This window comes from Labrus mixtus, chromosome 19 (genome assembly GCF_963584025.1).
Source record: "Labrus mixtus chromosome 19, fLabMix1.1, whole genome shotgun sequence".
NCBI lineage: Eukaryota > Metazoa > Chordata > Actinopteri > Labriformes > Labridae > Labrus > Labrus mixtus.
Genome location: NC_083630.1, coordinates 22,968,813 through 22,990,053, shown reverse-complemented (window position 1 = coordinate 22,990,053; position 21,241 = coordinate 22,968,813). Strand labels below are relative to the sequence as shown.

General features: G+C 43.4%; 1 protein-coding gene across 2 annotated transcripts; it reads left to right on the top strand.

Annotated features, from left to right (window-relative positions):
- Nucleotides 1-1,058: 1,058 nt before the first annotated feature.
- dnajb6b (DnaJ heat shock protein family (Hsp40) member B6b) lies at nt 1,059-21,004 on the top strand. 2 transcript variants are annotated; one of them, XM_061065096.1, is made up of 10 exons: nt 1,059-1,182; nt 6,291-6,409; nt 8,292-8,401; nt 9,655-9,744; nt 10,021-10,122; nt 13,656-13,793; nt 13,889-14,066; nt 14,850-14,920; nt 19,033-19,191; nt 20,273-21,004. In XM_061065096.1, the coding sequence occupies exons 2-10, from the start codon at nt 6,345-6,347 to the stop codon at nt 20,380-20,382; spliced, it is 1,023 nt and encodes a 340-aa protein (XP_060921079.1). In that variant the 5' UTR covers nt 1,059-1,182; nt 6,291-6,344; the 3' UTR covers nt 20,383-21,004. The 2 variants fall into 2 exon arrangements, with proteins under 2 accessions (XP_060921079.1, XP_060921078.1); XM_061065095.1 differs by having other exon boundaries at nt 10,018-10,122.
- The last annotated feature ends 237 nt before the right edge of the window (nt 21,005-21,241 follow it).

Genomic DNA, 21,241 nt, shown 5'->3' with positions numbered 1-21,241 from the left:
TCCATATAAAATCAATGCAAGTGTGCCGTTTCAGGCACCGTTTCTTCAAACCTCCAATAACCTGCACTGCCTCATTCTGTGTCTTTGGGTTATCACAAGTTCAGCCTACTTAGCCCCCCCACCTCACACCCACAGGTGCTACTTGTCAACAGGCAAGGCAGGCAACTGCTGGGAGTCCCAGACCAGTAAGGGGGGACCCATAGGGCTGACTAACTTTAACAAGTGGCTCAAAATGTGAACATTTTACAATGATAGTAGGAAATCCCCTAATGGGGCCCCATCTGACTTTACTCACTCTTGTTGCCCTGCATGTGTTAAAGCTGTGAAAACCAAAGTTTGTCAATGAAAGTCAACAAAGAAAAATGGAATTAGAGGAATTATCTGTCAGTCTTTCTGTCTGGTTAGTTTCCAAACGGACTCTGGAATCGCCACAAATAAAACATTAACCATTAAAATAATAATAACTTTATTTATACAGCACCTTTTTAAAACACATGTTTGACAAACAGCAAAAACAAGAACAAATTAAACCAAACACAGAAGAACATAAACTACAGCAAGAACATAACAAATGTAAAATACTCAAAATAATTAAATACAATTGAACAGAAAAGAACCCAAAGTGCACGATACCCAACAGACATATATAACCCGACCATCACAAGAACCATCACAAGAACCATCACAAGAACCATCATAAGAACACAGGAAACACAAGAACCCAACAACACGAGCTGAGACCAAGAGGAACCAAAGATTTAAAAAGATGTAAGAAACTAAAAGAGCTAAAAGCAAATCAAAAGATAACAGCAATAAGAAAGTAAGAGCAGTAAAAGAAATAGGTAAAAATAGGAAAATTAAGATTTAAATAATTTTAAAGGCAAGAAAAAATTATCATAAATCCCCCTTTTTTCCCCTCACAGTACACGACAGGTGGCGCTGTAACCTCTTGTCGGTTTCTCTTTTGTAATAACCTCCTATGGCTGCAGCACGCAGAACGAGGCGGGATCAGATGTGGGCGGGGCTGGATGCCATAGGGGGGCGTGGTCAGACGTCCAGCCACATCACAACCAGCGGCTGCAGTTTCAGGTTCCGCTGCACTCAGGCGAAGGAGACAAGAAGAAGGGGGGGGGACAAATACACTCGGGACGCCGTTGGATCTGACATTTCATTTAAACAAAGGTGAGGAATATATAATAATATAATATAAAGTATAATGCTGAAAGGGCGCTGAATGTGTTGAAACACCGTCGTCTGTCGCAGAGACTACTCTGTCACTGTCAGGCTGAACGTTGCTAATAAAGCTCCAGCAATACGAGACTTTCCGGGTCCAGAATTAAAGTTACCACCTGACTATTTTTAGAGATGCTTTTCCCTTCGTTACGTAATGTTTTTTTGGTCCATTTTTATTAATATCATCTTGCAGTATGGCTGCCTTTTTTAATATTGACAGCCTGTTTCTGAAGACTTTCTAGAAGTTTCTGACGATCTGCACCGACCTGCTGATGTTTCCAGCTGTTTTTCAGGGGGCCTGTATTTCACAAAGCCCCCCTTAAACACAAAGAGTTACTTATAGTTCAGAGGAGATCCTTGTAAAGATGAAAGTTATTCACTTAAAGAGAGCTCCAGACAATGATGAGAATCCACAGTTTTGTGATAGCTTCCAGCAGGGGGCGTGTCCAGAGGGCTGGCCACTTGAGATCTGATTGGCTCCTCATGTGCCACTCAAAAATCCCAAACCTATGATTTACTATTCGCCTAATCAGGGGTTAGATTTACTCCCAATGTACACATAGCAGCCACACATTACATACTGAGAAGAAAAAATTCCCAACAGGGGCGGCTGTGGCTCAGTGGTAGAGTAGTTTGTCCCTCAACCCGGAAGGTCGGGGGTTCGATCCCCAGCTCATGCAGCCACATGTTCAATTTGTCCTTGGGCAAAACACTTAACCGCTGCTTCGTCGGCGGTGTATGAATTGATACTGATGTATTCTTTACACAGCTGCCTCTACCATCAGGGTGTGAATGTGTACGTGTGACCTGCGGTGTAAAGTCAGAAGACTAAAAAAGCGCTGTTTACCAACTCTGAAACTGGGAGCATCCTCGGAGCTCATAAATGCAGCATTACTGTTGTTTCCTGTAGATTGAGGCCTGTTGAAGTCTATAGTTAAATCCAGATAGAAACTCAAAGGAGCCTCTGATACACTCTCTGTAGAGACAGAATGACACTCTACACATTGCTGTGAATCATGTAGTGTCATAGTGATGTCTTTGTTGTCATGTGTGTCTCTCCTGTCAGCTGTGTTACATTTGAGCTGGTTTGCTGCTGCTGCTGCTCAGAGCCGTATTCCCTCCTCATGTCCAGAACTCCTGACTTGTTGATGTCTGATATCAAGTGGTGTTTGAGGGTTCCTGTACTCTGGTGGACTTACTCCAGCATGCTCTGTAATCACTTAAATAACAGTTAAACTCGTAGCAGTGGGTAGAGAGGAACGGGCCTGAAATGAAGCGACTGAGGGCGACGTTCTTCTAATAGTGTTTTAATCAGGAGATAAAAACCTCTGCAGGTAATTAACTGGGGAGTGGCTGTAGGAACATAAATTGTTAAGCTTTTACAATGATGAGCCCATACCCTGCTGATAGCACAGCTGATACAATAAACAACATTGTTCGGTAAGTGTGCCAGAGAGTGCTGATAACATGTGATGGCTGACATTTCTGGGGAAATTCCAGTGGCGCTGTAGGCCTCAAATCGAGATCGTTATCTTTAGTATATTGAATTTCTGGTGAGACTTGTCTGTTGTGTAAAACCACTCAGGACACCGTCTGTCAGCGGACTCTCTCTCTCTCAATTGCATCTCACTCTCACATGCAGCGATGTTCTGGATAAACCAAAAAAAATATTTTATTTATATATAAAGTATTATTTATTTATGGCGGTCCGCCTGAAGGCGTCATGACCGTGTGACTGAATGTTTGTGAAACACTGAGAGGATCATATAACGTGTGCGACTGTGGCTTGAAAAAGAGAATGTGACTCAGGTTTAAAAAACATTTTGAGTAGTCAGAACTCAAACTAATTTTTTTTAAAAAGCAGGGAAATCATCAGAGCAAGTATTGAGATGAAACAGTGCAGGTTTGAGCTAACCATTTCAAAGTTAGACACAGACTAGGGATGCAGCCATGCATTGGTTCAACATCGGTATCGGCCGATATCGGCTCTGTTGACAAACATCGGCATGAATCGATGTCAGTAGCCGATGTTTACTTGTGCCAAATCAATTTTATGCTGGAATCGAATACCTCACTATTGATTCAGAGATATTGTTTTTTTTAGTGGACAGCTGAAGTCATCTGTCAAACAAACTCGTCAAACATGAGAGAAGATGTTGCACAGAACATTTTCACAGAAAGCTGCGCGCCCCTCTTTTCTTCGACTCTCCTCAAATTCACAATTTATACAACTTAATTATTCATCACATTTATTTAAAGCTAGTGGCGCTTACTGCAGGAAAAAAAAAAGTATAATGTTGGAGTTCTTCTGTCTGGGAATAGAAACCTTCAATAAGATCACCTCTTGTTCACTGAGGCATTATGGGATTGACTGACCTACATCTGTTGCTCCCAACGAGCTGAGCAGAATCCATCAGATCTGGGTCAGATGGTACCACCAGGCACAGCGCTGCACATGCACGCATGCATGAACATACAGACACACACACGAGCACCAATAGGAACATCTGTAGCAGGCACTTGTGTCCATTAACTCCCACTGCTCCGAGGGGGGGCGGCGGTACCCAGGTGAGTGGGTCATTGAGGGCTGAAGTAAGAAGAATAAAGTGACATAGATTGTGCTGAGTCAGATCTCAGGTCGAAAACGGTGAGCCACATATCTTCATACTGAGTTATGTAAAAGTGTTGTTTTTATCCAATCAGGAAGAAGTCAGGCACCGGACCAATATGGGTTTTCTAAATCAGCCCTAGCTTCGTCTTCTGCATTATAAGAACGGTCGGTTTTCATATCAGTCGGCATTATTTCGATATGTCTTTGATAGGTAAATATTGGATCTGATGAAAGTGCATCTTTTGTACATTTTGTGTTTTTTATTTTTTATATTTTACATTTTTAAATTCTATTTTATATATTTTAATATCTTCTTATTCTGTATTATTTAAGTTGTTTCTAGTTCTGCTTTATTTCCTTGTTAATTGTTTAGCACCAATACACCAAGTCAAATTCCTTCTATGTGTAAATGTACTTGGCAATAAACCCAGATTCTGATTCTGATTCTGATCGTGGTCGGGTCGGGCTCTAATGAATTCAATAGAGAAAGAAAGGCTCTATCATGAAGTGTCTTAAGGGAGATCTTAAGTTACAGCCTGACTCTGGAAACCAACAGAGAGGAGTTTCAGTGCCGCCATGTACAATCCAGAAATCACTCAACGCCACTGCCATGTGCCAAACATCCCCCCCCCCCCACACACACACACCCCCATGTGCTCCAAACACACACAAACACAATCCAACAGCAAAGGCCACAGGTTAAAAATAGCAAACAAACAGGACACGGTGCACCCCCCACTCAGTAGTCCTCCTCGCTGGATTATCTTCATAATTCATGGTCTCACTGGCCTGTGGCTTCGATGGTTTTAAGTGTCTCGTTTACCTTGTAAAAGAGGATTGATGTGATGTTTTTCTTGAGATGACATCCGATGAGAGACAGGAAATGTGGGGGAGGAGGACATGCAGCAAAGGGCCGAGGTCAGACTCGAACCCACAGCAATGAGGACTTAAGCCTCTGCACATGGGGCGCACGACATCGCCCAATCAATGGATGATTTAACAGCCTTCATAGAAATGACCATGATCTAAAAATTGCATTTTTGAATTGAATCCCCAACTCTTTATATTAAGAAGTCTGTATTTGCTACACAGATGACATTTAAGGACATGTTTGTGATGTCAGTTTAAAGAGGTCATATTATGTCCTTTTTGGGGTTCATATATTTAATCACCTGTACCTACTAAAGTATGTTCACAACAGCTAAAGTTCTAAAAAAGTGTCTGTTTTCATGAACTGCCGCTCCATGCACCGGCTCTCTTCTGACTCTCTCTCTAAGGCTCTGAAGTGCCCACGTTCAGAGTCCCCACATGTGCCAAGTCTGATCTGATTGGTCGGCCTGTCGGCTCTGCCGTAATTGGTCAGTCGCTCAGCACGGTTCTCAGAAATGTCCTGCCCCTTTTACCATATTGGGAATGCAGCCACTTTGGCTCCGAGGGGAGCATAAACATTAGCACCTTAGCTCTACTGTGCTACCGCAGGCTACGGCATATCGTGGGCGTGCTACAGAAGTTAACAGGCGTGCAACATGAGCTGCAGGGCTTGCCACAACGAGCCAATGGGCTTAGATCAGTGATCTCACACTGACAATGACGTCACACTGGCAAATTTTTTTCGAGGGGGGCTAGAACCGAGCGTTACATGCAGCTAATGCTACAGCTAACAGGAGGACGTAGGAGAAGCTGCGTTTCCGCAGACTTTGAATTTTTGCACATAGATGTGCCTAAACATGCACAGGACACATGGAAAACACACTAAAGAGCATATAAAACCAGAAAAAGCAGAATATGACCCCTTTAAATTAACAGTTTGGATGAACTCAACTGTGAGTGTATCCTGCACAGAAGCTTTGCACCATGAAGCCTCTCCAAGTGGACTCTGTGTTTGCTAGCAGTTGCAGATGGGTACAGAGTGGACAGGAGGTTTTAGGTACATCATGATGTGTTGCTGCAGGTAACCTCCACAGTGATTTAGTATTGCAAAGACAAAAAGGAAATCTTGTGGGACTGAATGTTTTCTGATGCTTTAACATCAGACCTGTCCCGTCTTGTTTTTGAGAGGCATCGCTCCATAACTTACATGTTAGGTAATAAAAAAAGAAGAAGAAAAGAAGCAGCTTCATAGTCTTTAAAAGCTGTCTCCAAAATGTAAAGAGTAAAACATGATTCACGTTTTCTTCTGTTAGAGCCTCAGGGTGGGGGATGATCACCTGCTCGTTATGTAATATTCCTGGGCTTGTTTTAGCTTAGCTGTCCTCCTCGCTGCATCTCTATTTTCAGTGCACTTGATTACATTGTTGAGTATTGCCACCCTGCTTAATGCCGTCGCACTCCCGCCCCCCTCCCAGATTTACCCCTCAGATCTAGACGGCTACGCTCAGTCGCAGTTTGTGGGCTTTATCTCTCCGAGCTAACATGTCTTAACAGATTTTACTTTTTTTTTCCATAGAGACCGCACAGGGGAGAGGACAGCAACGTCAAACTCAGGCAGACCGACAGAGCCATGGTGGAATACTACCAGATATTAGGAGTCCACAAGAATGCAACACAAAATGACATCAAAAAAGCGTAAGTTTTTTCTACTCCAGTTCCCCCCCATGTTGCTAAATCTCCAGGACTCAGAGGGAAGGAGAGAGAGAGAGAGAGAGAGAGAGAGGGGGAGAGAGAGGGAGAGGGAGGGAGGGAGAGGGAGGGAGGGAGGGAGAGGGAGAGGGAGGGAGAGGGAGAGAGAGGGAGAGAGAGAGAGAGAGAGAGAGAGAGAGAGAGAGAGAGAGAGAGAGAGAGAGAGAGAGAGAGAGAGATGCAGAAAGTTTCCACTGTATTTCCTGTAACCTTGTTGTAATGATGTCACGTACCTTCCCCCCCCGACTCTCACCCACCTCTCCAGTTAATTGCACTTCCTCCGGTTTATGCTTTGTTTTGATAAGAGCATTTCCTGTCAGTTGAGCTTTCTATTTAAATGTCAAGTACAGCAACATTTCTGTTTGGATTCAGAGAGAGTACAAAGTTACTCTGGGTAATGCAGAGCACAGAAATAAGCTGAGACTCTGAGTCAGTGTTTTAATGGGGCCAATCAATAAGTCAAATCAACCTTCGACCCCCCAGCTCGCACTCTATGATCTCTGATTGATTTATTGGCCTTGTTAGTCGCTCGGCGCTCGGGATGGTGATGTGGGTTCATAAGTTCCATGGGTGCCAGGAGAAGGTGGACTTGTTGTGCTTATAGGTGACTTAACTTCTCCACAAGTACCTGGATGGATGGTCATTAGGGTCGCACTGATTGTGAAAATCAGGGGCCGATAACGATGCTTAAAAAAAACAATTCTGCCGATTTGGAGAGCACCTTGCTTCTTTTGGAGTCAGACTCCCACAATGGCCGAGCTTTTCTCTCATGCTTGAACACGATCACAGATCAGAGTTTGTCTGACAGGTGACTTCCTCCTCCCAATAAAGATCCGTCGTTAGGTGCACCAGACGTCAGCAGGTACTGTTTGTGCGGACCAAAATACAGAAGTTGTTCTGATAGCTGGAGAGGTGCCAGGGCTCTTCCCCGAGTACTGCAGAGGTACCCCCCAAACCGCTCTGCTGCGCTCCCTGTGTAGCAGCCCCACTCTCACATCTCTCCCACTCTGACATCTCTCCCACTCTGACATCTCTCCCACTAAGGCGGTTGTTGAATGTAATTAAAGTCACATTTTAATGGCAGCGTGGGAGTGTTTTAAAACCTCAGAGATGTTGGAAAAAACTCCAGAGTCGTTCACATGAGACATCTTTACAATCTCATACATCCATTCAGAGAGCAGGCGTTAACACGAGCCGAGCGTTCAGTCAAAGATAATGGCTGTCGCTGAGAACACACAGCCTAACCCCTAACCCAGACTACACAAAGACCGGCAGCACATTGTCAGTCTGCTCTGTCCTCCATTGAGCAGGCTTTTCGACTGTTCACTATAGAACACACGGCCATAAGGAAAGTCAATCCCTGGATTGTGTTCAGCCCTTTTTCCCGGCTGACCCCTGCTCTCATCGGGTCCCCCGGTCTCATCCGCAGTATCTTTGTGTTGGCTGCTGCAGGGCTTCAGACCAAACAGCTGATGCAGCGTCAGCGGCTGTGTGAGCCTGCGCAGCGCCTCATTGGAGTTCAGGCTGTCTTTGTTATTTCTGCTCGGGGGGGGGGGGAGGACAGAGAGAGAGAGAGAGTATGTGTTCACAGAGTGGTTGTAGCAGTTAGTATGTTTGGTGTAGGCATGGTTGCCAATCTAAAAAAAGACGTCGTGCACGTGGATTTGTGTGTCTGATAGGAGCATGTCCGTTACACATACATTCATATTTTCCACCCTCAGCTCTGTTCCAAGAAGCGATCGGCTTATTTACACTCCTAATCTCATACACGATGCGTGTGCTTCTATTTTTATGTCCCATGTTTGACTTGGTGCTTTGTGTGTCTCAGTTACAGAAAATTGGCATTAAAGTGGCATCCAGACAAAAACCCCGACAACAAGGAGGAGGCCGAGAGGAAGTTCAAGGAGCTGTCGGAGGCTTATGAAGTGCTTTCAGATGGTGAGAATCTCTCTGCAGAATATGAACCAACATGAAGACGGTTTGTTTCTCTGACTGTCTAGAAAGACGACGGTTCATGTATTAGATGCGTTCATGTTCTTATCCCAGTTTAGTTTACACAATCCACATCGCCCTGGTGGCTTTGGTTTATAACCAGTATTTGTTAAGTTGTGGTGAGGAGGTCCATCCTCGCGTGGGTAAGAAATATGACTCGACTCCATGTTGACTTTTTCTTTCACACCGGACTGTAACCTTGAGCTCCTCTGAAACACACCGTTCAAAATGAATCAGGGCTCTCTGCCTTCACTTTTGGTAAAGGTTGATAGCCTTGTAGCACAAAACAAAAACTTGTAGCCGATATAGAAGACATCTGTTATGTCTCTAAAACCGCGAGGAGTTCAGTAATTTCAACAGGTCGAGACTGACACAGGACTTTAATGTTGCAGTCAGAACACAAAGCTTGTGAAGCGTCTAACTGAACCTGTGTCTTCTTCCATCTTGTCCATCTTTATTCTGCTCGTATCTTCACACTGCATGTAAATTTACCTGAAATGAGCGTGATCTAGAAACACAGTTAAGCAGTGAGTACAGTATGTTATTCTTCTTTTCTCTAGTCCCTCAATTAAACAACTTTTATACACGAGGGGAGGAGTCAGCCGGCCGTCCCGGCGATGTAAACAAAGTGAAGATAGGACTCTGAAAACTCTGAAAACATCACAGACAGAGGGACTCAGGTGTTACACCCATTGTAGACAGTCATGACTCACAGAGTTATTTTCAGAGGAGATACTTGATTTCTATTATATTTAAGTGTGAAAATCTCATATAAAGCCTTTAACGCTTCAGCTGAGAACACCAGACTTCCTGATCGTGCTGTGTCTAAAAAAGCTCACAGTTCATGTCTTAAATGTCAGTCTTGTGTTTGTTGAGTCTACATGTGATATCAGCTGTTCACAACAAGTCCATTTGCACACCAAACCTGTGACTTTAAGAACGCATCTCTCAGGCTTCTGCATTCACTTCCCTTTCTTTAACCGAGGTGTTCAGTTTCATACAGTCCATGGTCTCGTTCCTGTTTCTGAATCTGCTGTAAACACAAGAAATCATGCTGTGGATGTGACATTATGTGTGCACTGTGGTTTCAGAAGGAGCTAGAAGCCTGATCAAGAGTCAGACAGTAATCATGTTCTAAAGATTTCTCTGTACGTTTGTTTTATTGCTCTTTATCTAAAGTCCAAACTCTTCCAAAACAGAAAGCAAGAGGAATATTTACGACCAGTACGGCAAAGCAGGCCTTTCGGGAGGAGGAGGAGGAGGAGGAGGAGGGCGAGGAGGAGGAGGAGGTAAGGACACGATGACTTTATATCTGTGCCACGGAGGTGATTGATAAGATTTTAGTAGTTAATAACAGAATAAATACGAGGAGGCTGGAGGAGAAACAGTCAGCTGTTTGTGTTCACACATGAAAACTTCAGGAGATTTTCAGGAGTTGTGTGGCGGTGTGAACGAGGCTAATGTTGATATAATGTTGGCAGCAGTGAAAAAAACGCTATTTTTATTCTTTAAAATGTAGGCTTCATTATTAATCATCTCCACTGATGTTTTGTGTTTTACAGGAGGCCATTATGATCACTTTGGCGGCGGCGGCTTCACATTCCGTAATCCTGAGGACGTCTTCAGGGAATTCTTTGGTGGCAGAGATCCATTTGCAGAGTTTTTTGGTGAGTCCATTTTTAGTTTTTTGGCTTATTATCAGCTGCATCATTTTATCTGTTAAAAAGACTTAACACAGATAACCCAGCATGATGGAGAAACCCTTTAGGTTCTAGCTTCATAGCGTGTAGATTTATTTTATTTCCTAATTAGTGCACAGGCTCGCTGCTCCTGCTGTGTGGAAATGACCCCCCCCCACGGTGCTGCAGGTGGCATTTCACAAACATCAGGCACTAAGTTCACCTGGGGAGGTCATCAGCCACTAAATGTCACAGGTGTGCCTCAGTGTGGCTTCAGAAGGCCGCATCATTAGAGAGAAATTATTTCAGGAAAAAAGATGACGGGAATCATGGGAGCAGGGAATCTCTGCTACTCCCCCACCCCCACCTCCCGATGAAAACAAACTCCGAGTCGATATGTTCACAGACGAGCTAATGTATCCGAGTATGATCTACATGATGTTTTTATCACAGCAACAGAACGGCAGCTTTCAGCAGCAGCTCACTCTTCCTTATGCAGCGGATGTAACATCCAGTGTTTCCATGGCGACGATAAACATGTTGATATAACGTCCCGTTATGTCTATAAAATGAAGGACTGGTTTTGATAACTGCTGGATATATTTGAGGTGATGTAAGTACTCTACAAAATATTTAACAGAGGTTTAGTCCATTTTTCCACATACAGTATATTTAATATGTGCCTCTAGTCTGTCTACAAACCGCCCAATGATGAGAAAAGGCCATCCTCAGACATGTTTTGGGGAGCTCTGAGACTTATTCAAACCGTTTGAAGAGGAGGAGGATATGTGACCTTTAAAAGAATCGATGTTGGAGAGTGATACAGTCTTTCTCATTTGATCGATAGATGTGATTCATTAATAACAAATCCTGTTATTAATTAAATAATGTTTTTTAATTGATTGACAGCACTACTGTAGACAAACAACAAGCTTAGAGTACCAGCAGGACCGCTTTTTAAACACCTTTTGTTTGGTTCTGTCTCGTGTGTTGAGCCTCCACGGTCCAAACCGTACCACTCTTCTTTAAATCAATCTGATTGGTTGAAAAGTCTCAGAAATCCGGGGGGCTATTTCTCCTTAATGAGTTTGGTGGAGGGTCCTGAGGCTACACCGGTTGAGAGCCACCCGTCTGGCCTGCATGGTTTGTCCTGAGCCGTCTGGGTTCAGCTGAAGGCTGATTGGACGGCATGTGTACTTCACCCCGTGGAGCTCTAAATATGGAGCTCAGATGCAGGCGGAGGATGGATCGAGATTCTGCATCACTCAACTGGAATGCTTTCAAAAATAGCTTCAGTATTAAACAAAAGCAGATGTAATAACGACAAGTGTGTGCGTCTGCGAGGGGTCTCAGAGAGTCGCAGCAAATTTTAATCATGGCGACTCGACGCGACTGAGCCACATAAACATCGTAAAATCACGTACATTCAGCACACCTGCTGTTAGAAGTGCTGCTTAAAAATAGAGGGAAGTGGACGAGAACGTGATCGTCTTTGACATCAGATAGTTGTTTTTCTTTATCACACTGACCCGTGTTAGTTTTGTATGTATTGGCCCGGGTCAGCTCAGCTGTTTACTCTTTTCAGTGAACGAGGAGCGTTTAAAAAAAGACAAACTGTAAAGCTGTGTCGCACAGAGGAGTCGTGTTCACATGCTGAAATACAGCATTCTTTCAGGGAGCTCTGGGACTTACTTAAACGGGTTAAAAAGGAGTATAATAATATGATAATATAATATAATAATATGTGACCTTTGACCTTCTTTTTTTGACCTTTATTGTGCTTAGCTGGTAGGAAACAGGATACATCTTGTAGCGCTTATTTTTACCCTCTCAAGTGGTCTTCCTCAAATAGATCTGTGAATAAATAACTTTCTTTTCTTTGATTCAATTTCTTTGATTTGTTTAACTCGACACGGCTGAGAGCGTTCAGATCTGTTTTTTCAAATCTCATCCAGCGTTCTGCCCTGACTGTCCAGCAGCTCGTCTCAGTGAGCAGCAGCTGGTCCTCTGGATCTGTCACTCACCTCAGAGCGGCCAGCAGACCTGGAGGGGGGGGGGGGGGGGGGGGGGGTGTTTGTAGAGGTTCACTTGGTGGGGAGGGCTTAGTTGCCTTCCAAGAACAGCACACACTCATTCCTAAATGGACATGTGAAGAAGCAGATACCAAGAGGTTGTTTTTACACACTTGAAATTAAAATTTGGAAGATTTTAAATGAAATATTGCACTAAAACAAATAGACGTATTCATATGATTTCATTTGTACATTTTTAAGGTCACATATTATTTAAAATCCACTTCCCCATGTTCCTCTAACTCTAATATGTGTCTCTAGTCTGTCTACAAACCCCCCAATGATGAGAAAAATCCACTTTTCAGAAAATGTGTGCTCAAACAGGCTGTTTGGAGATTTTCCCTTCATGACATCACAAAGGGCAGTAGCCCCTCCCCCAGGTGGGTGACACTCCCACAGCTAGGTGTTTGTTCTGCCCTCTGAGTCTGCCTTCTCAACGTAAACAATAGGACATGGAGCGAGAAAGCACCGAGTACACCCAAGCCCCTTCCAGAGAGGGGGCATGGTCAGACACAGCTAATTTACATATTTAAAGGTACAGACACAGAAACAGCCTGTTCTGAGCAGGGCTGAAATAGAGGGGTTTATAGACATGATCAAATACAGGATCAGAGTGGATTTAGAACAAGAAACTTCACACACATGTTTTGAGGAGCTCTGAGACATTTAAACTGGTTGAAGAGGAGGAGGATATGTGACCTTTAAGCTCCATTGGCAGCCTCATGTACTAAAGGTGTGGCACATTCTTCACAGATTGAATCCCTCCTTTGTGCTTGACAGGTTTCATGAAGTTCTGTCAGAACGCCTTACCTTTACTTTTCCTCCCCAGCTGTCTCTATGTGTACTCTGAATCATGAACACAAAGCAGAAGCATTTCTGTGACCACCACTGACGCCTTACATCTTCTTTTGAGAACAGAAAGAAACACAGTCAGGGAACCAATTTTTATTTTCTGCTCTCTGTCGGAGGGAAACAAGCGAAGCGTTCTTGTCGCTGCCTCCTCCGAAGTTGAAGGAGGAGTCTTCTCTCAGCAGACGGTGGCACTGATCCAGCCTCATCCTGCTGCTGTGACCCAGATCGACAGCACGCAATTAGTCGCATGTCCACAGGGTTTTAGGACAAGAATAAGTGGTGGGCACTTTAGGATGGGACGGTTTAGGATTTTCTTTTTTTTTTAGATTGTTCCGGAAATTACAATCGCATGCGATGACATCCAGCTCTTTTTATTATAAGGTACTTATTTATTCTGCATCCTAATCAATAAGACCTTCAGATGGTCTACCCCCCCTCTCTCTCTTTAGCTCGTATGCGGGGAATTGATTGGTAAACCAAAATAAAGGTTGGGGAATATACTTGGCTGGCCATGAATAAACCTTGGCGGCCCGCCCAGGTATCGTCTATGAGTGGGAAAAGTTGCCTAGTTTGAACTTTTGCGTTTTCCCTCCACAGCTGATGACCCTTTTGACGATTACTTCGGAGGAGGTCGCAGTCGTCAGAGGGGCGCCAGCCGAAGCAGGATGGCGGGGCCCGTCTTTGGTTTTGGAGGCTTCCCAGCCTTTGGGCATGGCTTCTCAGGGTTTGATTCAGGTGCTTACCTTTTACCTTAATGTGTTGCATTACTCTACTAAATGTATAAACATCTTGACGGAGGTGTTTTTTGAAACACGTGTTCTTCTCTGTAGGTTTTAGCTCGTTTGGAGAGATGGGTGGAGGAGGGATCACTTCATTCTCTTCTTCGTCTTTTGGCGGTGGAGGGGGAGGAGGAGGAGGAGGAGGAGGAGGAGGCGGAGGTATGGGTAACTTCAGATCGGTGTCGACCTCCACCAAGTTCATCAACGGCAGAAAAATTACGACAAAGCGGTAATTACCTCATCAGCATTTTCACAGGAGTGGAATAAAAGTACTCTTATTTACGTCCAGTCGACTGAGGCTCTGACGGACAAAACCTTCGACCATATAAAACTCATTTATTCAGTCTGGCTTTTATATAGTGCTTTATATAAATTCAAATCTTAACATTTTTGTATTGTCTTTTTTATCCTACTACAATTTTAAATATTCTTCTCCTATGTATTCATTTTAATATCTTATTTCTTTTATGTGTCGTATTTTATTTTTTCATTTTTATATGTATATTTCTTTAATTCTTATTGGTGTGCATTAGTCTCTCAATGATTTTATAAACTACTTTTTCGTCAATAACTTTTCTGCACTCTTGTTAAGCACTTTGAACTGCAATTTAATTTGTCTGAAAGGTGCTGTATAAATAAAGATTGATTGATTGATATGGGGTCGCCTCTCGGTAAATCGAATGAACAGCATGTGACACCTGAGCTGAAGGCACGTTTTCTTATCTCAGGACTGAAACAGTTTCTGATTTTTTCAGGTATTCGTGCTAAGCTAATCTTCTCACTGAAGCTTGTTATCTACTTTGCAGACATCAATCAATCAATCAATAAATTTGTATTTGTGTAGTGTCAACTCATAACAAGTGTTATCTCGAGACACTTTACAAAAAGACTTATTGTTATGTTACAAAAAGGAGGTAAAGCTGGTATTGATCGTCTTTTCTAACTCTCCTAGGGGGACGCCATGTGTTTCTGTCTTCATCAACTTGTCTGCCTTCTTGTGTGTTTGTCACAGGATTGTGGAGAACGGCCAGGAGCGCGTGGAAGTGGAGGAGGACGGTCAGTTAAAATCTCTAACAGTAAATGGTAAGGAGCAGCTCCTAAGACTGGATAACAAGTAATTATCTCGATTTTCAAACAAACAATTCGACAAACATACAGCTGGAAAAAAACTGGCTGTGACCACGTTTTGCTACGGGGTTTGGCGGTTGGTCTCTCCTCCATCTTTATCCCTGAAGAACAATTCTCTCACTTTGAGGAGAGGCGAGCGACACCGTGTTTGTATATTTGTATTTATTCCATTATTAACGGGGGAGGGGGGGGCGTTTAGCTGGAGTTTCTGTACAATAATGAAACTGTACTTTTTACTGTGCCATGTGATCAACGCTGACGACGTGCTATATCTCTACACTCTCCTGATTCTGGGGATGTTGTCTTTTGAGTATTTGCAGGGAAACACCTCGCTGTACGTTGACACTCAAGCATGTCGTTTATTTTTGCTCTGAATGTCTTTAACTTGAACTTCCACCTTGCTAACCTGTCACCATGTTCACGCCTGTGTAATATGATGGACGTATAGAGCTTTAATAAATTAACGACTGTGTGCACTCTTTTCTTACTTTGACATGGGTTTGTGTGTTTGAGACTTCCACCGTGTCTTTCTCTCTGCTCCTGCATGATGATCGCTGCTTCCAGGAAGCTGCTTTGTAGTTTTTACTATAACTTTATCAACAACACAAACCATTAACAACAAATTCCATGTTTCTATGACAGCCAGGGGAATTTTCAGATTTTGTAAAAAGAAAAAAAAATTCAGATTTGGTCAATAAACTTCCGTTTGTGGAACCTTGTAATAAAGCTGCTGCAGTGTTTTTTGTGTGATGTTTCTCACTAAGGTTTGTGTGTGTGTGTGTGTGTGTGTGTGTGTGTGTGTGTGTGTGCGCCTGATCACATCTGAAACCTGCTTCACACAGACTGCAATAAAGGAAACCACAGTGGCTGCTTCTGTTTGAACACTCACTCATCATACAGCTCGTGTGTGCTCATTCATTTAATCCTACTAATGTCTCCGTGTGAGAAAAGGTGACTCACGTTTGGGTTTGGTCACTGACGACATGATCCCGAGGAAATATTGACTTTGTTTCAGCAAACGTACCACGTTACCCTTAAAGGTCCCATATTATGCTTTTTCTGGTTTTATATGCTCTTTAGTGTGTTTTCCAAGTGTCCTGTGCATGTTTAGGCACATCTATGTGCAAAAATTCAAAGTCCGCGGAAACGCGGCTTCTCCTACGTCCTCCTGTTAGCTGTAGCATTAGCCGCATGTAACGCTCGGTTCTAGCCCCCCTCTAGCCCCGCCTCATGTTGAAATTTCTGAGACGCGTGCTGAGCAACTGACCAATAACGACAGAGCGGATCGGCAGACCAATCAGAGCAGACTTGGCCCACGTGGGGTCTAACAGTGTGGGCTCAGCAGAGCGTAGCTGACGGACTCAGAGCGGAGAGGGAGCAAGGACGAGCAGTACATGAAAACAGACACTTTTTTATAACTTTAGCTATTGTGAACGTACAAAAGTAGGTACATAGATTAAATATATGAACCCCAAAAAGGGCAGAATATGACCTCTTTAAAGGAGCAGTATGAACCTCTGACCCCTAGTGTTTAAAATGGGTACTGCAGTCTAAATTCTAAACATTACAGAGAGCTGTCTCCCCCCCCCCCCCTCCTCTCTAGAGTCCATGCTCACTCAGGTCACCATGTGGTGGACTCTGAAGCTTCAGTGTTTATCCAGCTCTGCATGGGTCTGTAAACCTTTCTGTGTTCTAACCTCTCTCCATTTTTCAAAAGCATCTCCAATATTGATCCTAGTTTGAGCACGTTTCTGCTCGTGGAGCTTATTAGAAACATGCAGAGGCTTTTTAGGTCGGGTACAATCACTTCTATCTGAACCACTTCTCTTGACCCGCTTCCATCGCTGCAACACCTGTTGGTTTGACCTGATAACTGCTCTCATATCTGGTAAACCGAGGGGCGTCCAAAACGGCAGTGTGTGGGTCGCCTTAAAACCACCTACCTTCTCTGGTCCAAACAAATCCAGAGCATTCAGGAGCAGAATCTAAAGTTAGAAGGAGGACATACTGGCTGCTGCATTGTTGTCAGAGAAGCCAGCACTTCAACATGTTTCCTTAATGTCTGATCATAGCGTAAGATACCTTTATCATCTCACTCACTACACATCTCACTGATTGGACCTTTAAACCCTGAAGTGTTTGTCTTTTCTGCGTGGTAAGTTTGCTTTTCATTACAAACCCTGGAGACAGAAACACCTTATTTCATGACTGATGAACCCTTCCGTGTGCTTGTCTCTCCTCGACACTCCCATAAAGACCTTTTTTTTCTTTGAAAAGCGCTCATCTCTTTCAGCATGAGCACCTGAATCCTGCAGAGACACAAAAACAAACTCAGGAAAAAGCTCAATCGTGTCTCCTTAAACATGACACATCCCCCTCTAACTGGGAAAATCCAACTTTTACTCGGAGTTAGGTTAAAAAAAGCTGCATGCTATAACTCCAGTAAACAAGTCAAATGGAGAAGTGTGTAAGATTGCAGTTGTCTCAGAGGTCACTGTGTACAGACAAAGAGTGAGTGTGTGTGTGTGTGTCATGAGGAATGCGCTCTAGGCTAGTTTATTTACACAAGCCTCACTGCATATTTTTGAGAGAGGGAGAGAGAGAAGTGGAGGGCAGGGTGAGGCCTTCAGATATCCAGACATCATAAAGTAATGTTATCAGTCTTCAGGGTCGTGTGTGTGTGGCTGATAATCAGGAGCCATGACTTTTAACTACTTGCTTCGTTTCTCTTTCAATTTCTGATTGTTGCTGGTTGAATCGGCGTTTGCGCCTGCGTCGACCTGTTGCTAGGTGACGCTGCAGCCCGTTGCTTACACAGCTGGTTGTTGTGCTGCATGTGTAAGTCTGTTCCATGTTCATGTGATTTAAAGGAGAGATCAGACACATGGATATTAAGTAAGGAAAGGGTTAAATTAATGTAAAGAAAGAAACCAAAGGGAGGATCTCAAACAGGAGAGGTGCAGCTGCAGGTATTATATTAATGGTGCAATAGCGCCCTCTGCTGGATCGACAGAGGTTTAGCATTTTTCAACTAGTATCTGATTATTTACAGTCAATGCTCCATCAACATGACAACACGAGGCATCACGACAGTAACAATATAAAGTCAAATCAACTTCTCAATTTTGGAAACTGGGATTATCCGAGGAGCACCTGAACGCAGCATTACACAGGAGTGAAGTGTGTGAGCACATTTATTAACCCTTTCTATCGAGCACATCTACTTTAAAGTAACACAAGAGAACGGCAACATATGAATCTTCATAACTTTATTCTTTGAGGACTCAAGAAGAAGATGTTTGTCCTAAATCAAAATGATTTTATAGACTTTATTTTAGTGATTCTTATAAATAGCCAATCATAGTTTGTGATTTTTGGGGTGAAACCAATATTTACAGTCTATGGGTGAAACCTGCTACCAGTGGGCTGCTGTCTGCAGAGAGAGGAGTCTCCCTCATGTCAGTTTGATTCTCCTGAATTAAGGTTAAGAGTGCATACAATGGTCGAGTTATGTTGAGGGCGCCCTCTGCTGGATCAAACTGCAAACTACTTAATGCGGCCTGATAGGATGATAAATGTACATTTTGAATTTGAACGTCTTGTTACAGTTCGAATGTGAACTTCAGGGACAGTGAGGGTGTCCTATCTGGGGTCCAGGTCCCTCTATAGGGTCACCAAAGATCTCAGGCGGGGAACTCTATCTGCTCTGAGGTCGTCAAAAGTTGACTTGAACATGTGATGATAAAACCAAAGAATAACCACATCTCATTTTATTTACATGTCTAATCACAATGAAGGCAGCTGGATGAAAACTCTGAGGTTTGAAGAGGGACTCTTTGAACTTCCTGTTTTATATCATCTTTGTAGTTTCTCCTCGGTTACATCAACACGCCTTTTCTGCACGTGTGCTCAACTCGCTCTAATAGATGTGTCTGTTTGTATTCACACCGCGGAGGGCAACACAGATAAGATTAAATGTTGGTGTGAACACCTCAGGCCAGACAGCGAGAAGAGAGGCTTTAGGTGTGCTTCATTCCCACTCTGCTGTGCTCTGCTCACACCCACAGACGTCGCGGCTGAAGACTCCTTGGACGAAGACTTCCGTCGCCGCAGACAGAACGCACTTCCCGGCATCGCCCTGCACCAGCGCTACCTGAGGAACTCCGCCCAAAACCCCTCGGAGGAAGAGGAGGAGCACGGCCTACAGAGTCTCGGACTAACAAGAGGTTCGCCCACCCGCCAATGCAGGGGCTGATTAATTACCCGCACACACGGCTTCCCTTTAAAGACATGCATACCTCCCTACTCGTACGGCTCCTCAGAAAACATGTTTTTAACTTCTGCTGAAAAATGAAAGTAAGAGTTTAAAGGAGCAGTATGTAACTCTGACACCTAGTGGTTAAAATGGGTACTGCAGTCTAAATTCTAAACATTACAGAGAGCTGTCTCCCCCCTGCCCCCTCCTCTCTATAGAGTCGATGCTCACACAGGTCACCATGTGGTGGACTCTGAAGCTTCAGTGTTTATCCAGCTCTGCATCGGTCTGTAAACCTTTCTGTGTTCTAACCTCTACCATCCAGGCACCCAAATACTCGTGACTATAAAACATTGGATTTGCCGCAAAAAGGTCCAAGACTGTGTACATATTTTTTCTTGAGTCAAGGAACTACACATCCCACAATCCATTGTGAATAATACCTCTTCTTCTTAAATGTAACTTAAGTTGTTGTTATCGTGTTTATTCTGTGAACTCAAGTGTTGTAATAGCTTGTGTTGTTGAAAATATAAATTACATTCACTGCAACATAACGAGGTGATTAGCACTTTTCCTGTTAGCCAACTAACTAGCTTTCAAAACTATTGTCACATATGTTGCAGAGAGGGAAACATTGCCATGGTAACAGTGAGCTCCACCAATTAGAGATGAAGCTGTGACACTCTATGGTCGTGGGTAGTGTAGTTCTTTTTCCCCGATATCTTGAATAAACCGTGTTACCTGGTGGTCAGTCTACCTGTGGTGGTTATGACATCACTGCTAATAATAATATCGGCTATGGAGAAAATGAACAAGGTTTTTACTTCCGCAAACACACTGTTGAGCACTTGTCTGTCCATTACTTCTTACTTTTAAAAACCATTTTACAGCCAGCAAATGTTGTTTAATTCATCTTAAAGAAAGTGAAATATTAAGCTATGTGTTGCAACGTATAAACCCTCCGCTAAAGGAGTCTTATAAGAGAGAGGGAGTGCAACATATTATATTTGATATCATATTTACTGATACTGTTTCCTCTTCTTCTGTTTCAGGACACACGGACACCAAGAGGAAGAAACTGTGGCCGAAGGAGGCCGAGTCCAAAAAGAAAAGAGCTGCTCGACACTTCCCTCGGTTTGGTGGACTCGGAGCCTTTTTTTAAACACACACACACACACACACACACACTCATGAATATGTATAGTTGTCGGCAGAAGCGCCATCCATGATTAGTGTATCATGGCTGTGCAGGTTAGGGTTGGGGTCAGAGGTCGGCCTGCAGAGATCTCACCTTCATGTTGTGTTTTTGTCCAAGAAACATTTTTAGTAGTGAAGCTTTTTTTAATCGCTGTATTTATTGTGGGTGGGCCTGACGGATGTAAAGTGACACGTTTAAACACTTCTCCCATGATTGGACTTCTTGTCTTTTTAATTTTGTGTTTGAATTTTAGGCCGGAGCAGAATTCAAGCAGCCGTCTTGTTTTTTGATACGATGGAACAATAACTGGGGTGATATGGCGTGAATAGAAAAGAACAGGCGAAGGGCAATCTGTTCAGAGGACGCTTATTTACGACTAGAAGAGAGAGACGTCTTCAGTAGAGAGGAGACAGAGTGTCCACCTCTCGTGGGTGTTTTTGTAAAAGGTTTCTCATCCCGGTGTTCGTCATTTTAATGTTTCCTTCAGTATTTGTTCTCCTGGTTTTTTGAAAGGTGGAAATGTAGAGATATCAAAGACATGTTCATTTTTTTATGGACTCTTACCAATAAATGCTTCAAGAAAACACTTTGTTATGTTCTGCTTTATTTTATGGTACAGTATCTGGATAGTATGTGCTGAATGGAGGTGGATATGTTTCAGCTGTATTCTTTAAAAACTGCTGTATAAGCTGCACTTCTTCTTTGGGAGCCGTGCAACAAGCTAACGTGTTGGCAACAGTTAGCATTAATAGGGTGACCACCACACGTCCTGATTTGACCCGGGACCCGTTTACAAGCTCTGAGTCCCGAGTCCCCACAAATA

Bases quoted from the DNA above. Each gene is read 5' to 3' on its own strand.
- dnajb6b (XM_061065095.1), top strand. From the start codon at position 6,345: ATGGTGGAATACTACCAGATATTAGGAGTCCACAAGAATGCAACACAA. The intron at 10,123-13,655 runs GTGAGTCCATTT...TTCCCTCCACAG, and splicing joins TCCATTTGCAGAGTTTTTTG to CTGATGACCCTTTTGACGAT. The intron at 14,067-14,849 runs GTAATTACCTCA...TGTTTGTCACAG, and splicing joins AGAAAAATTACGACAAAGCG to GATTGTGGAGAACGGCCAGG.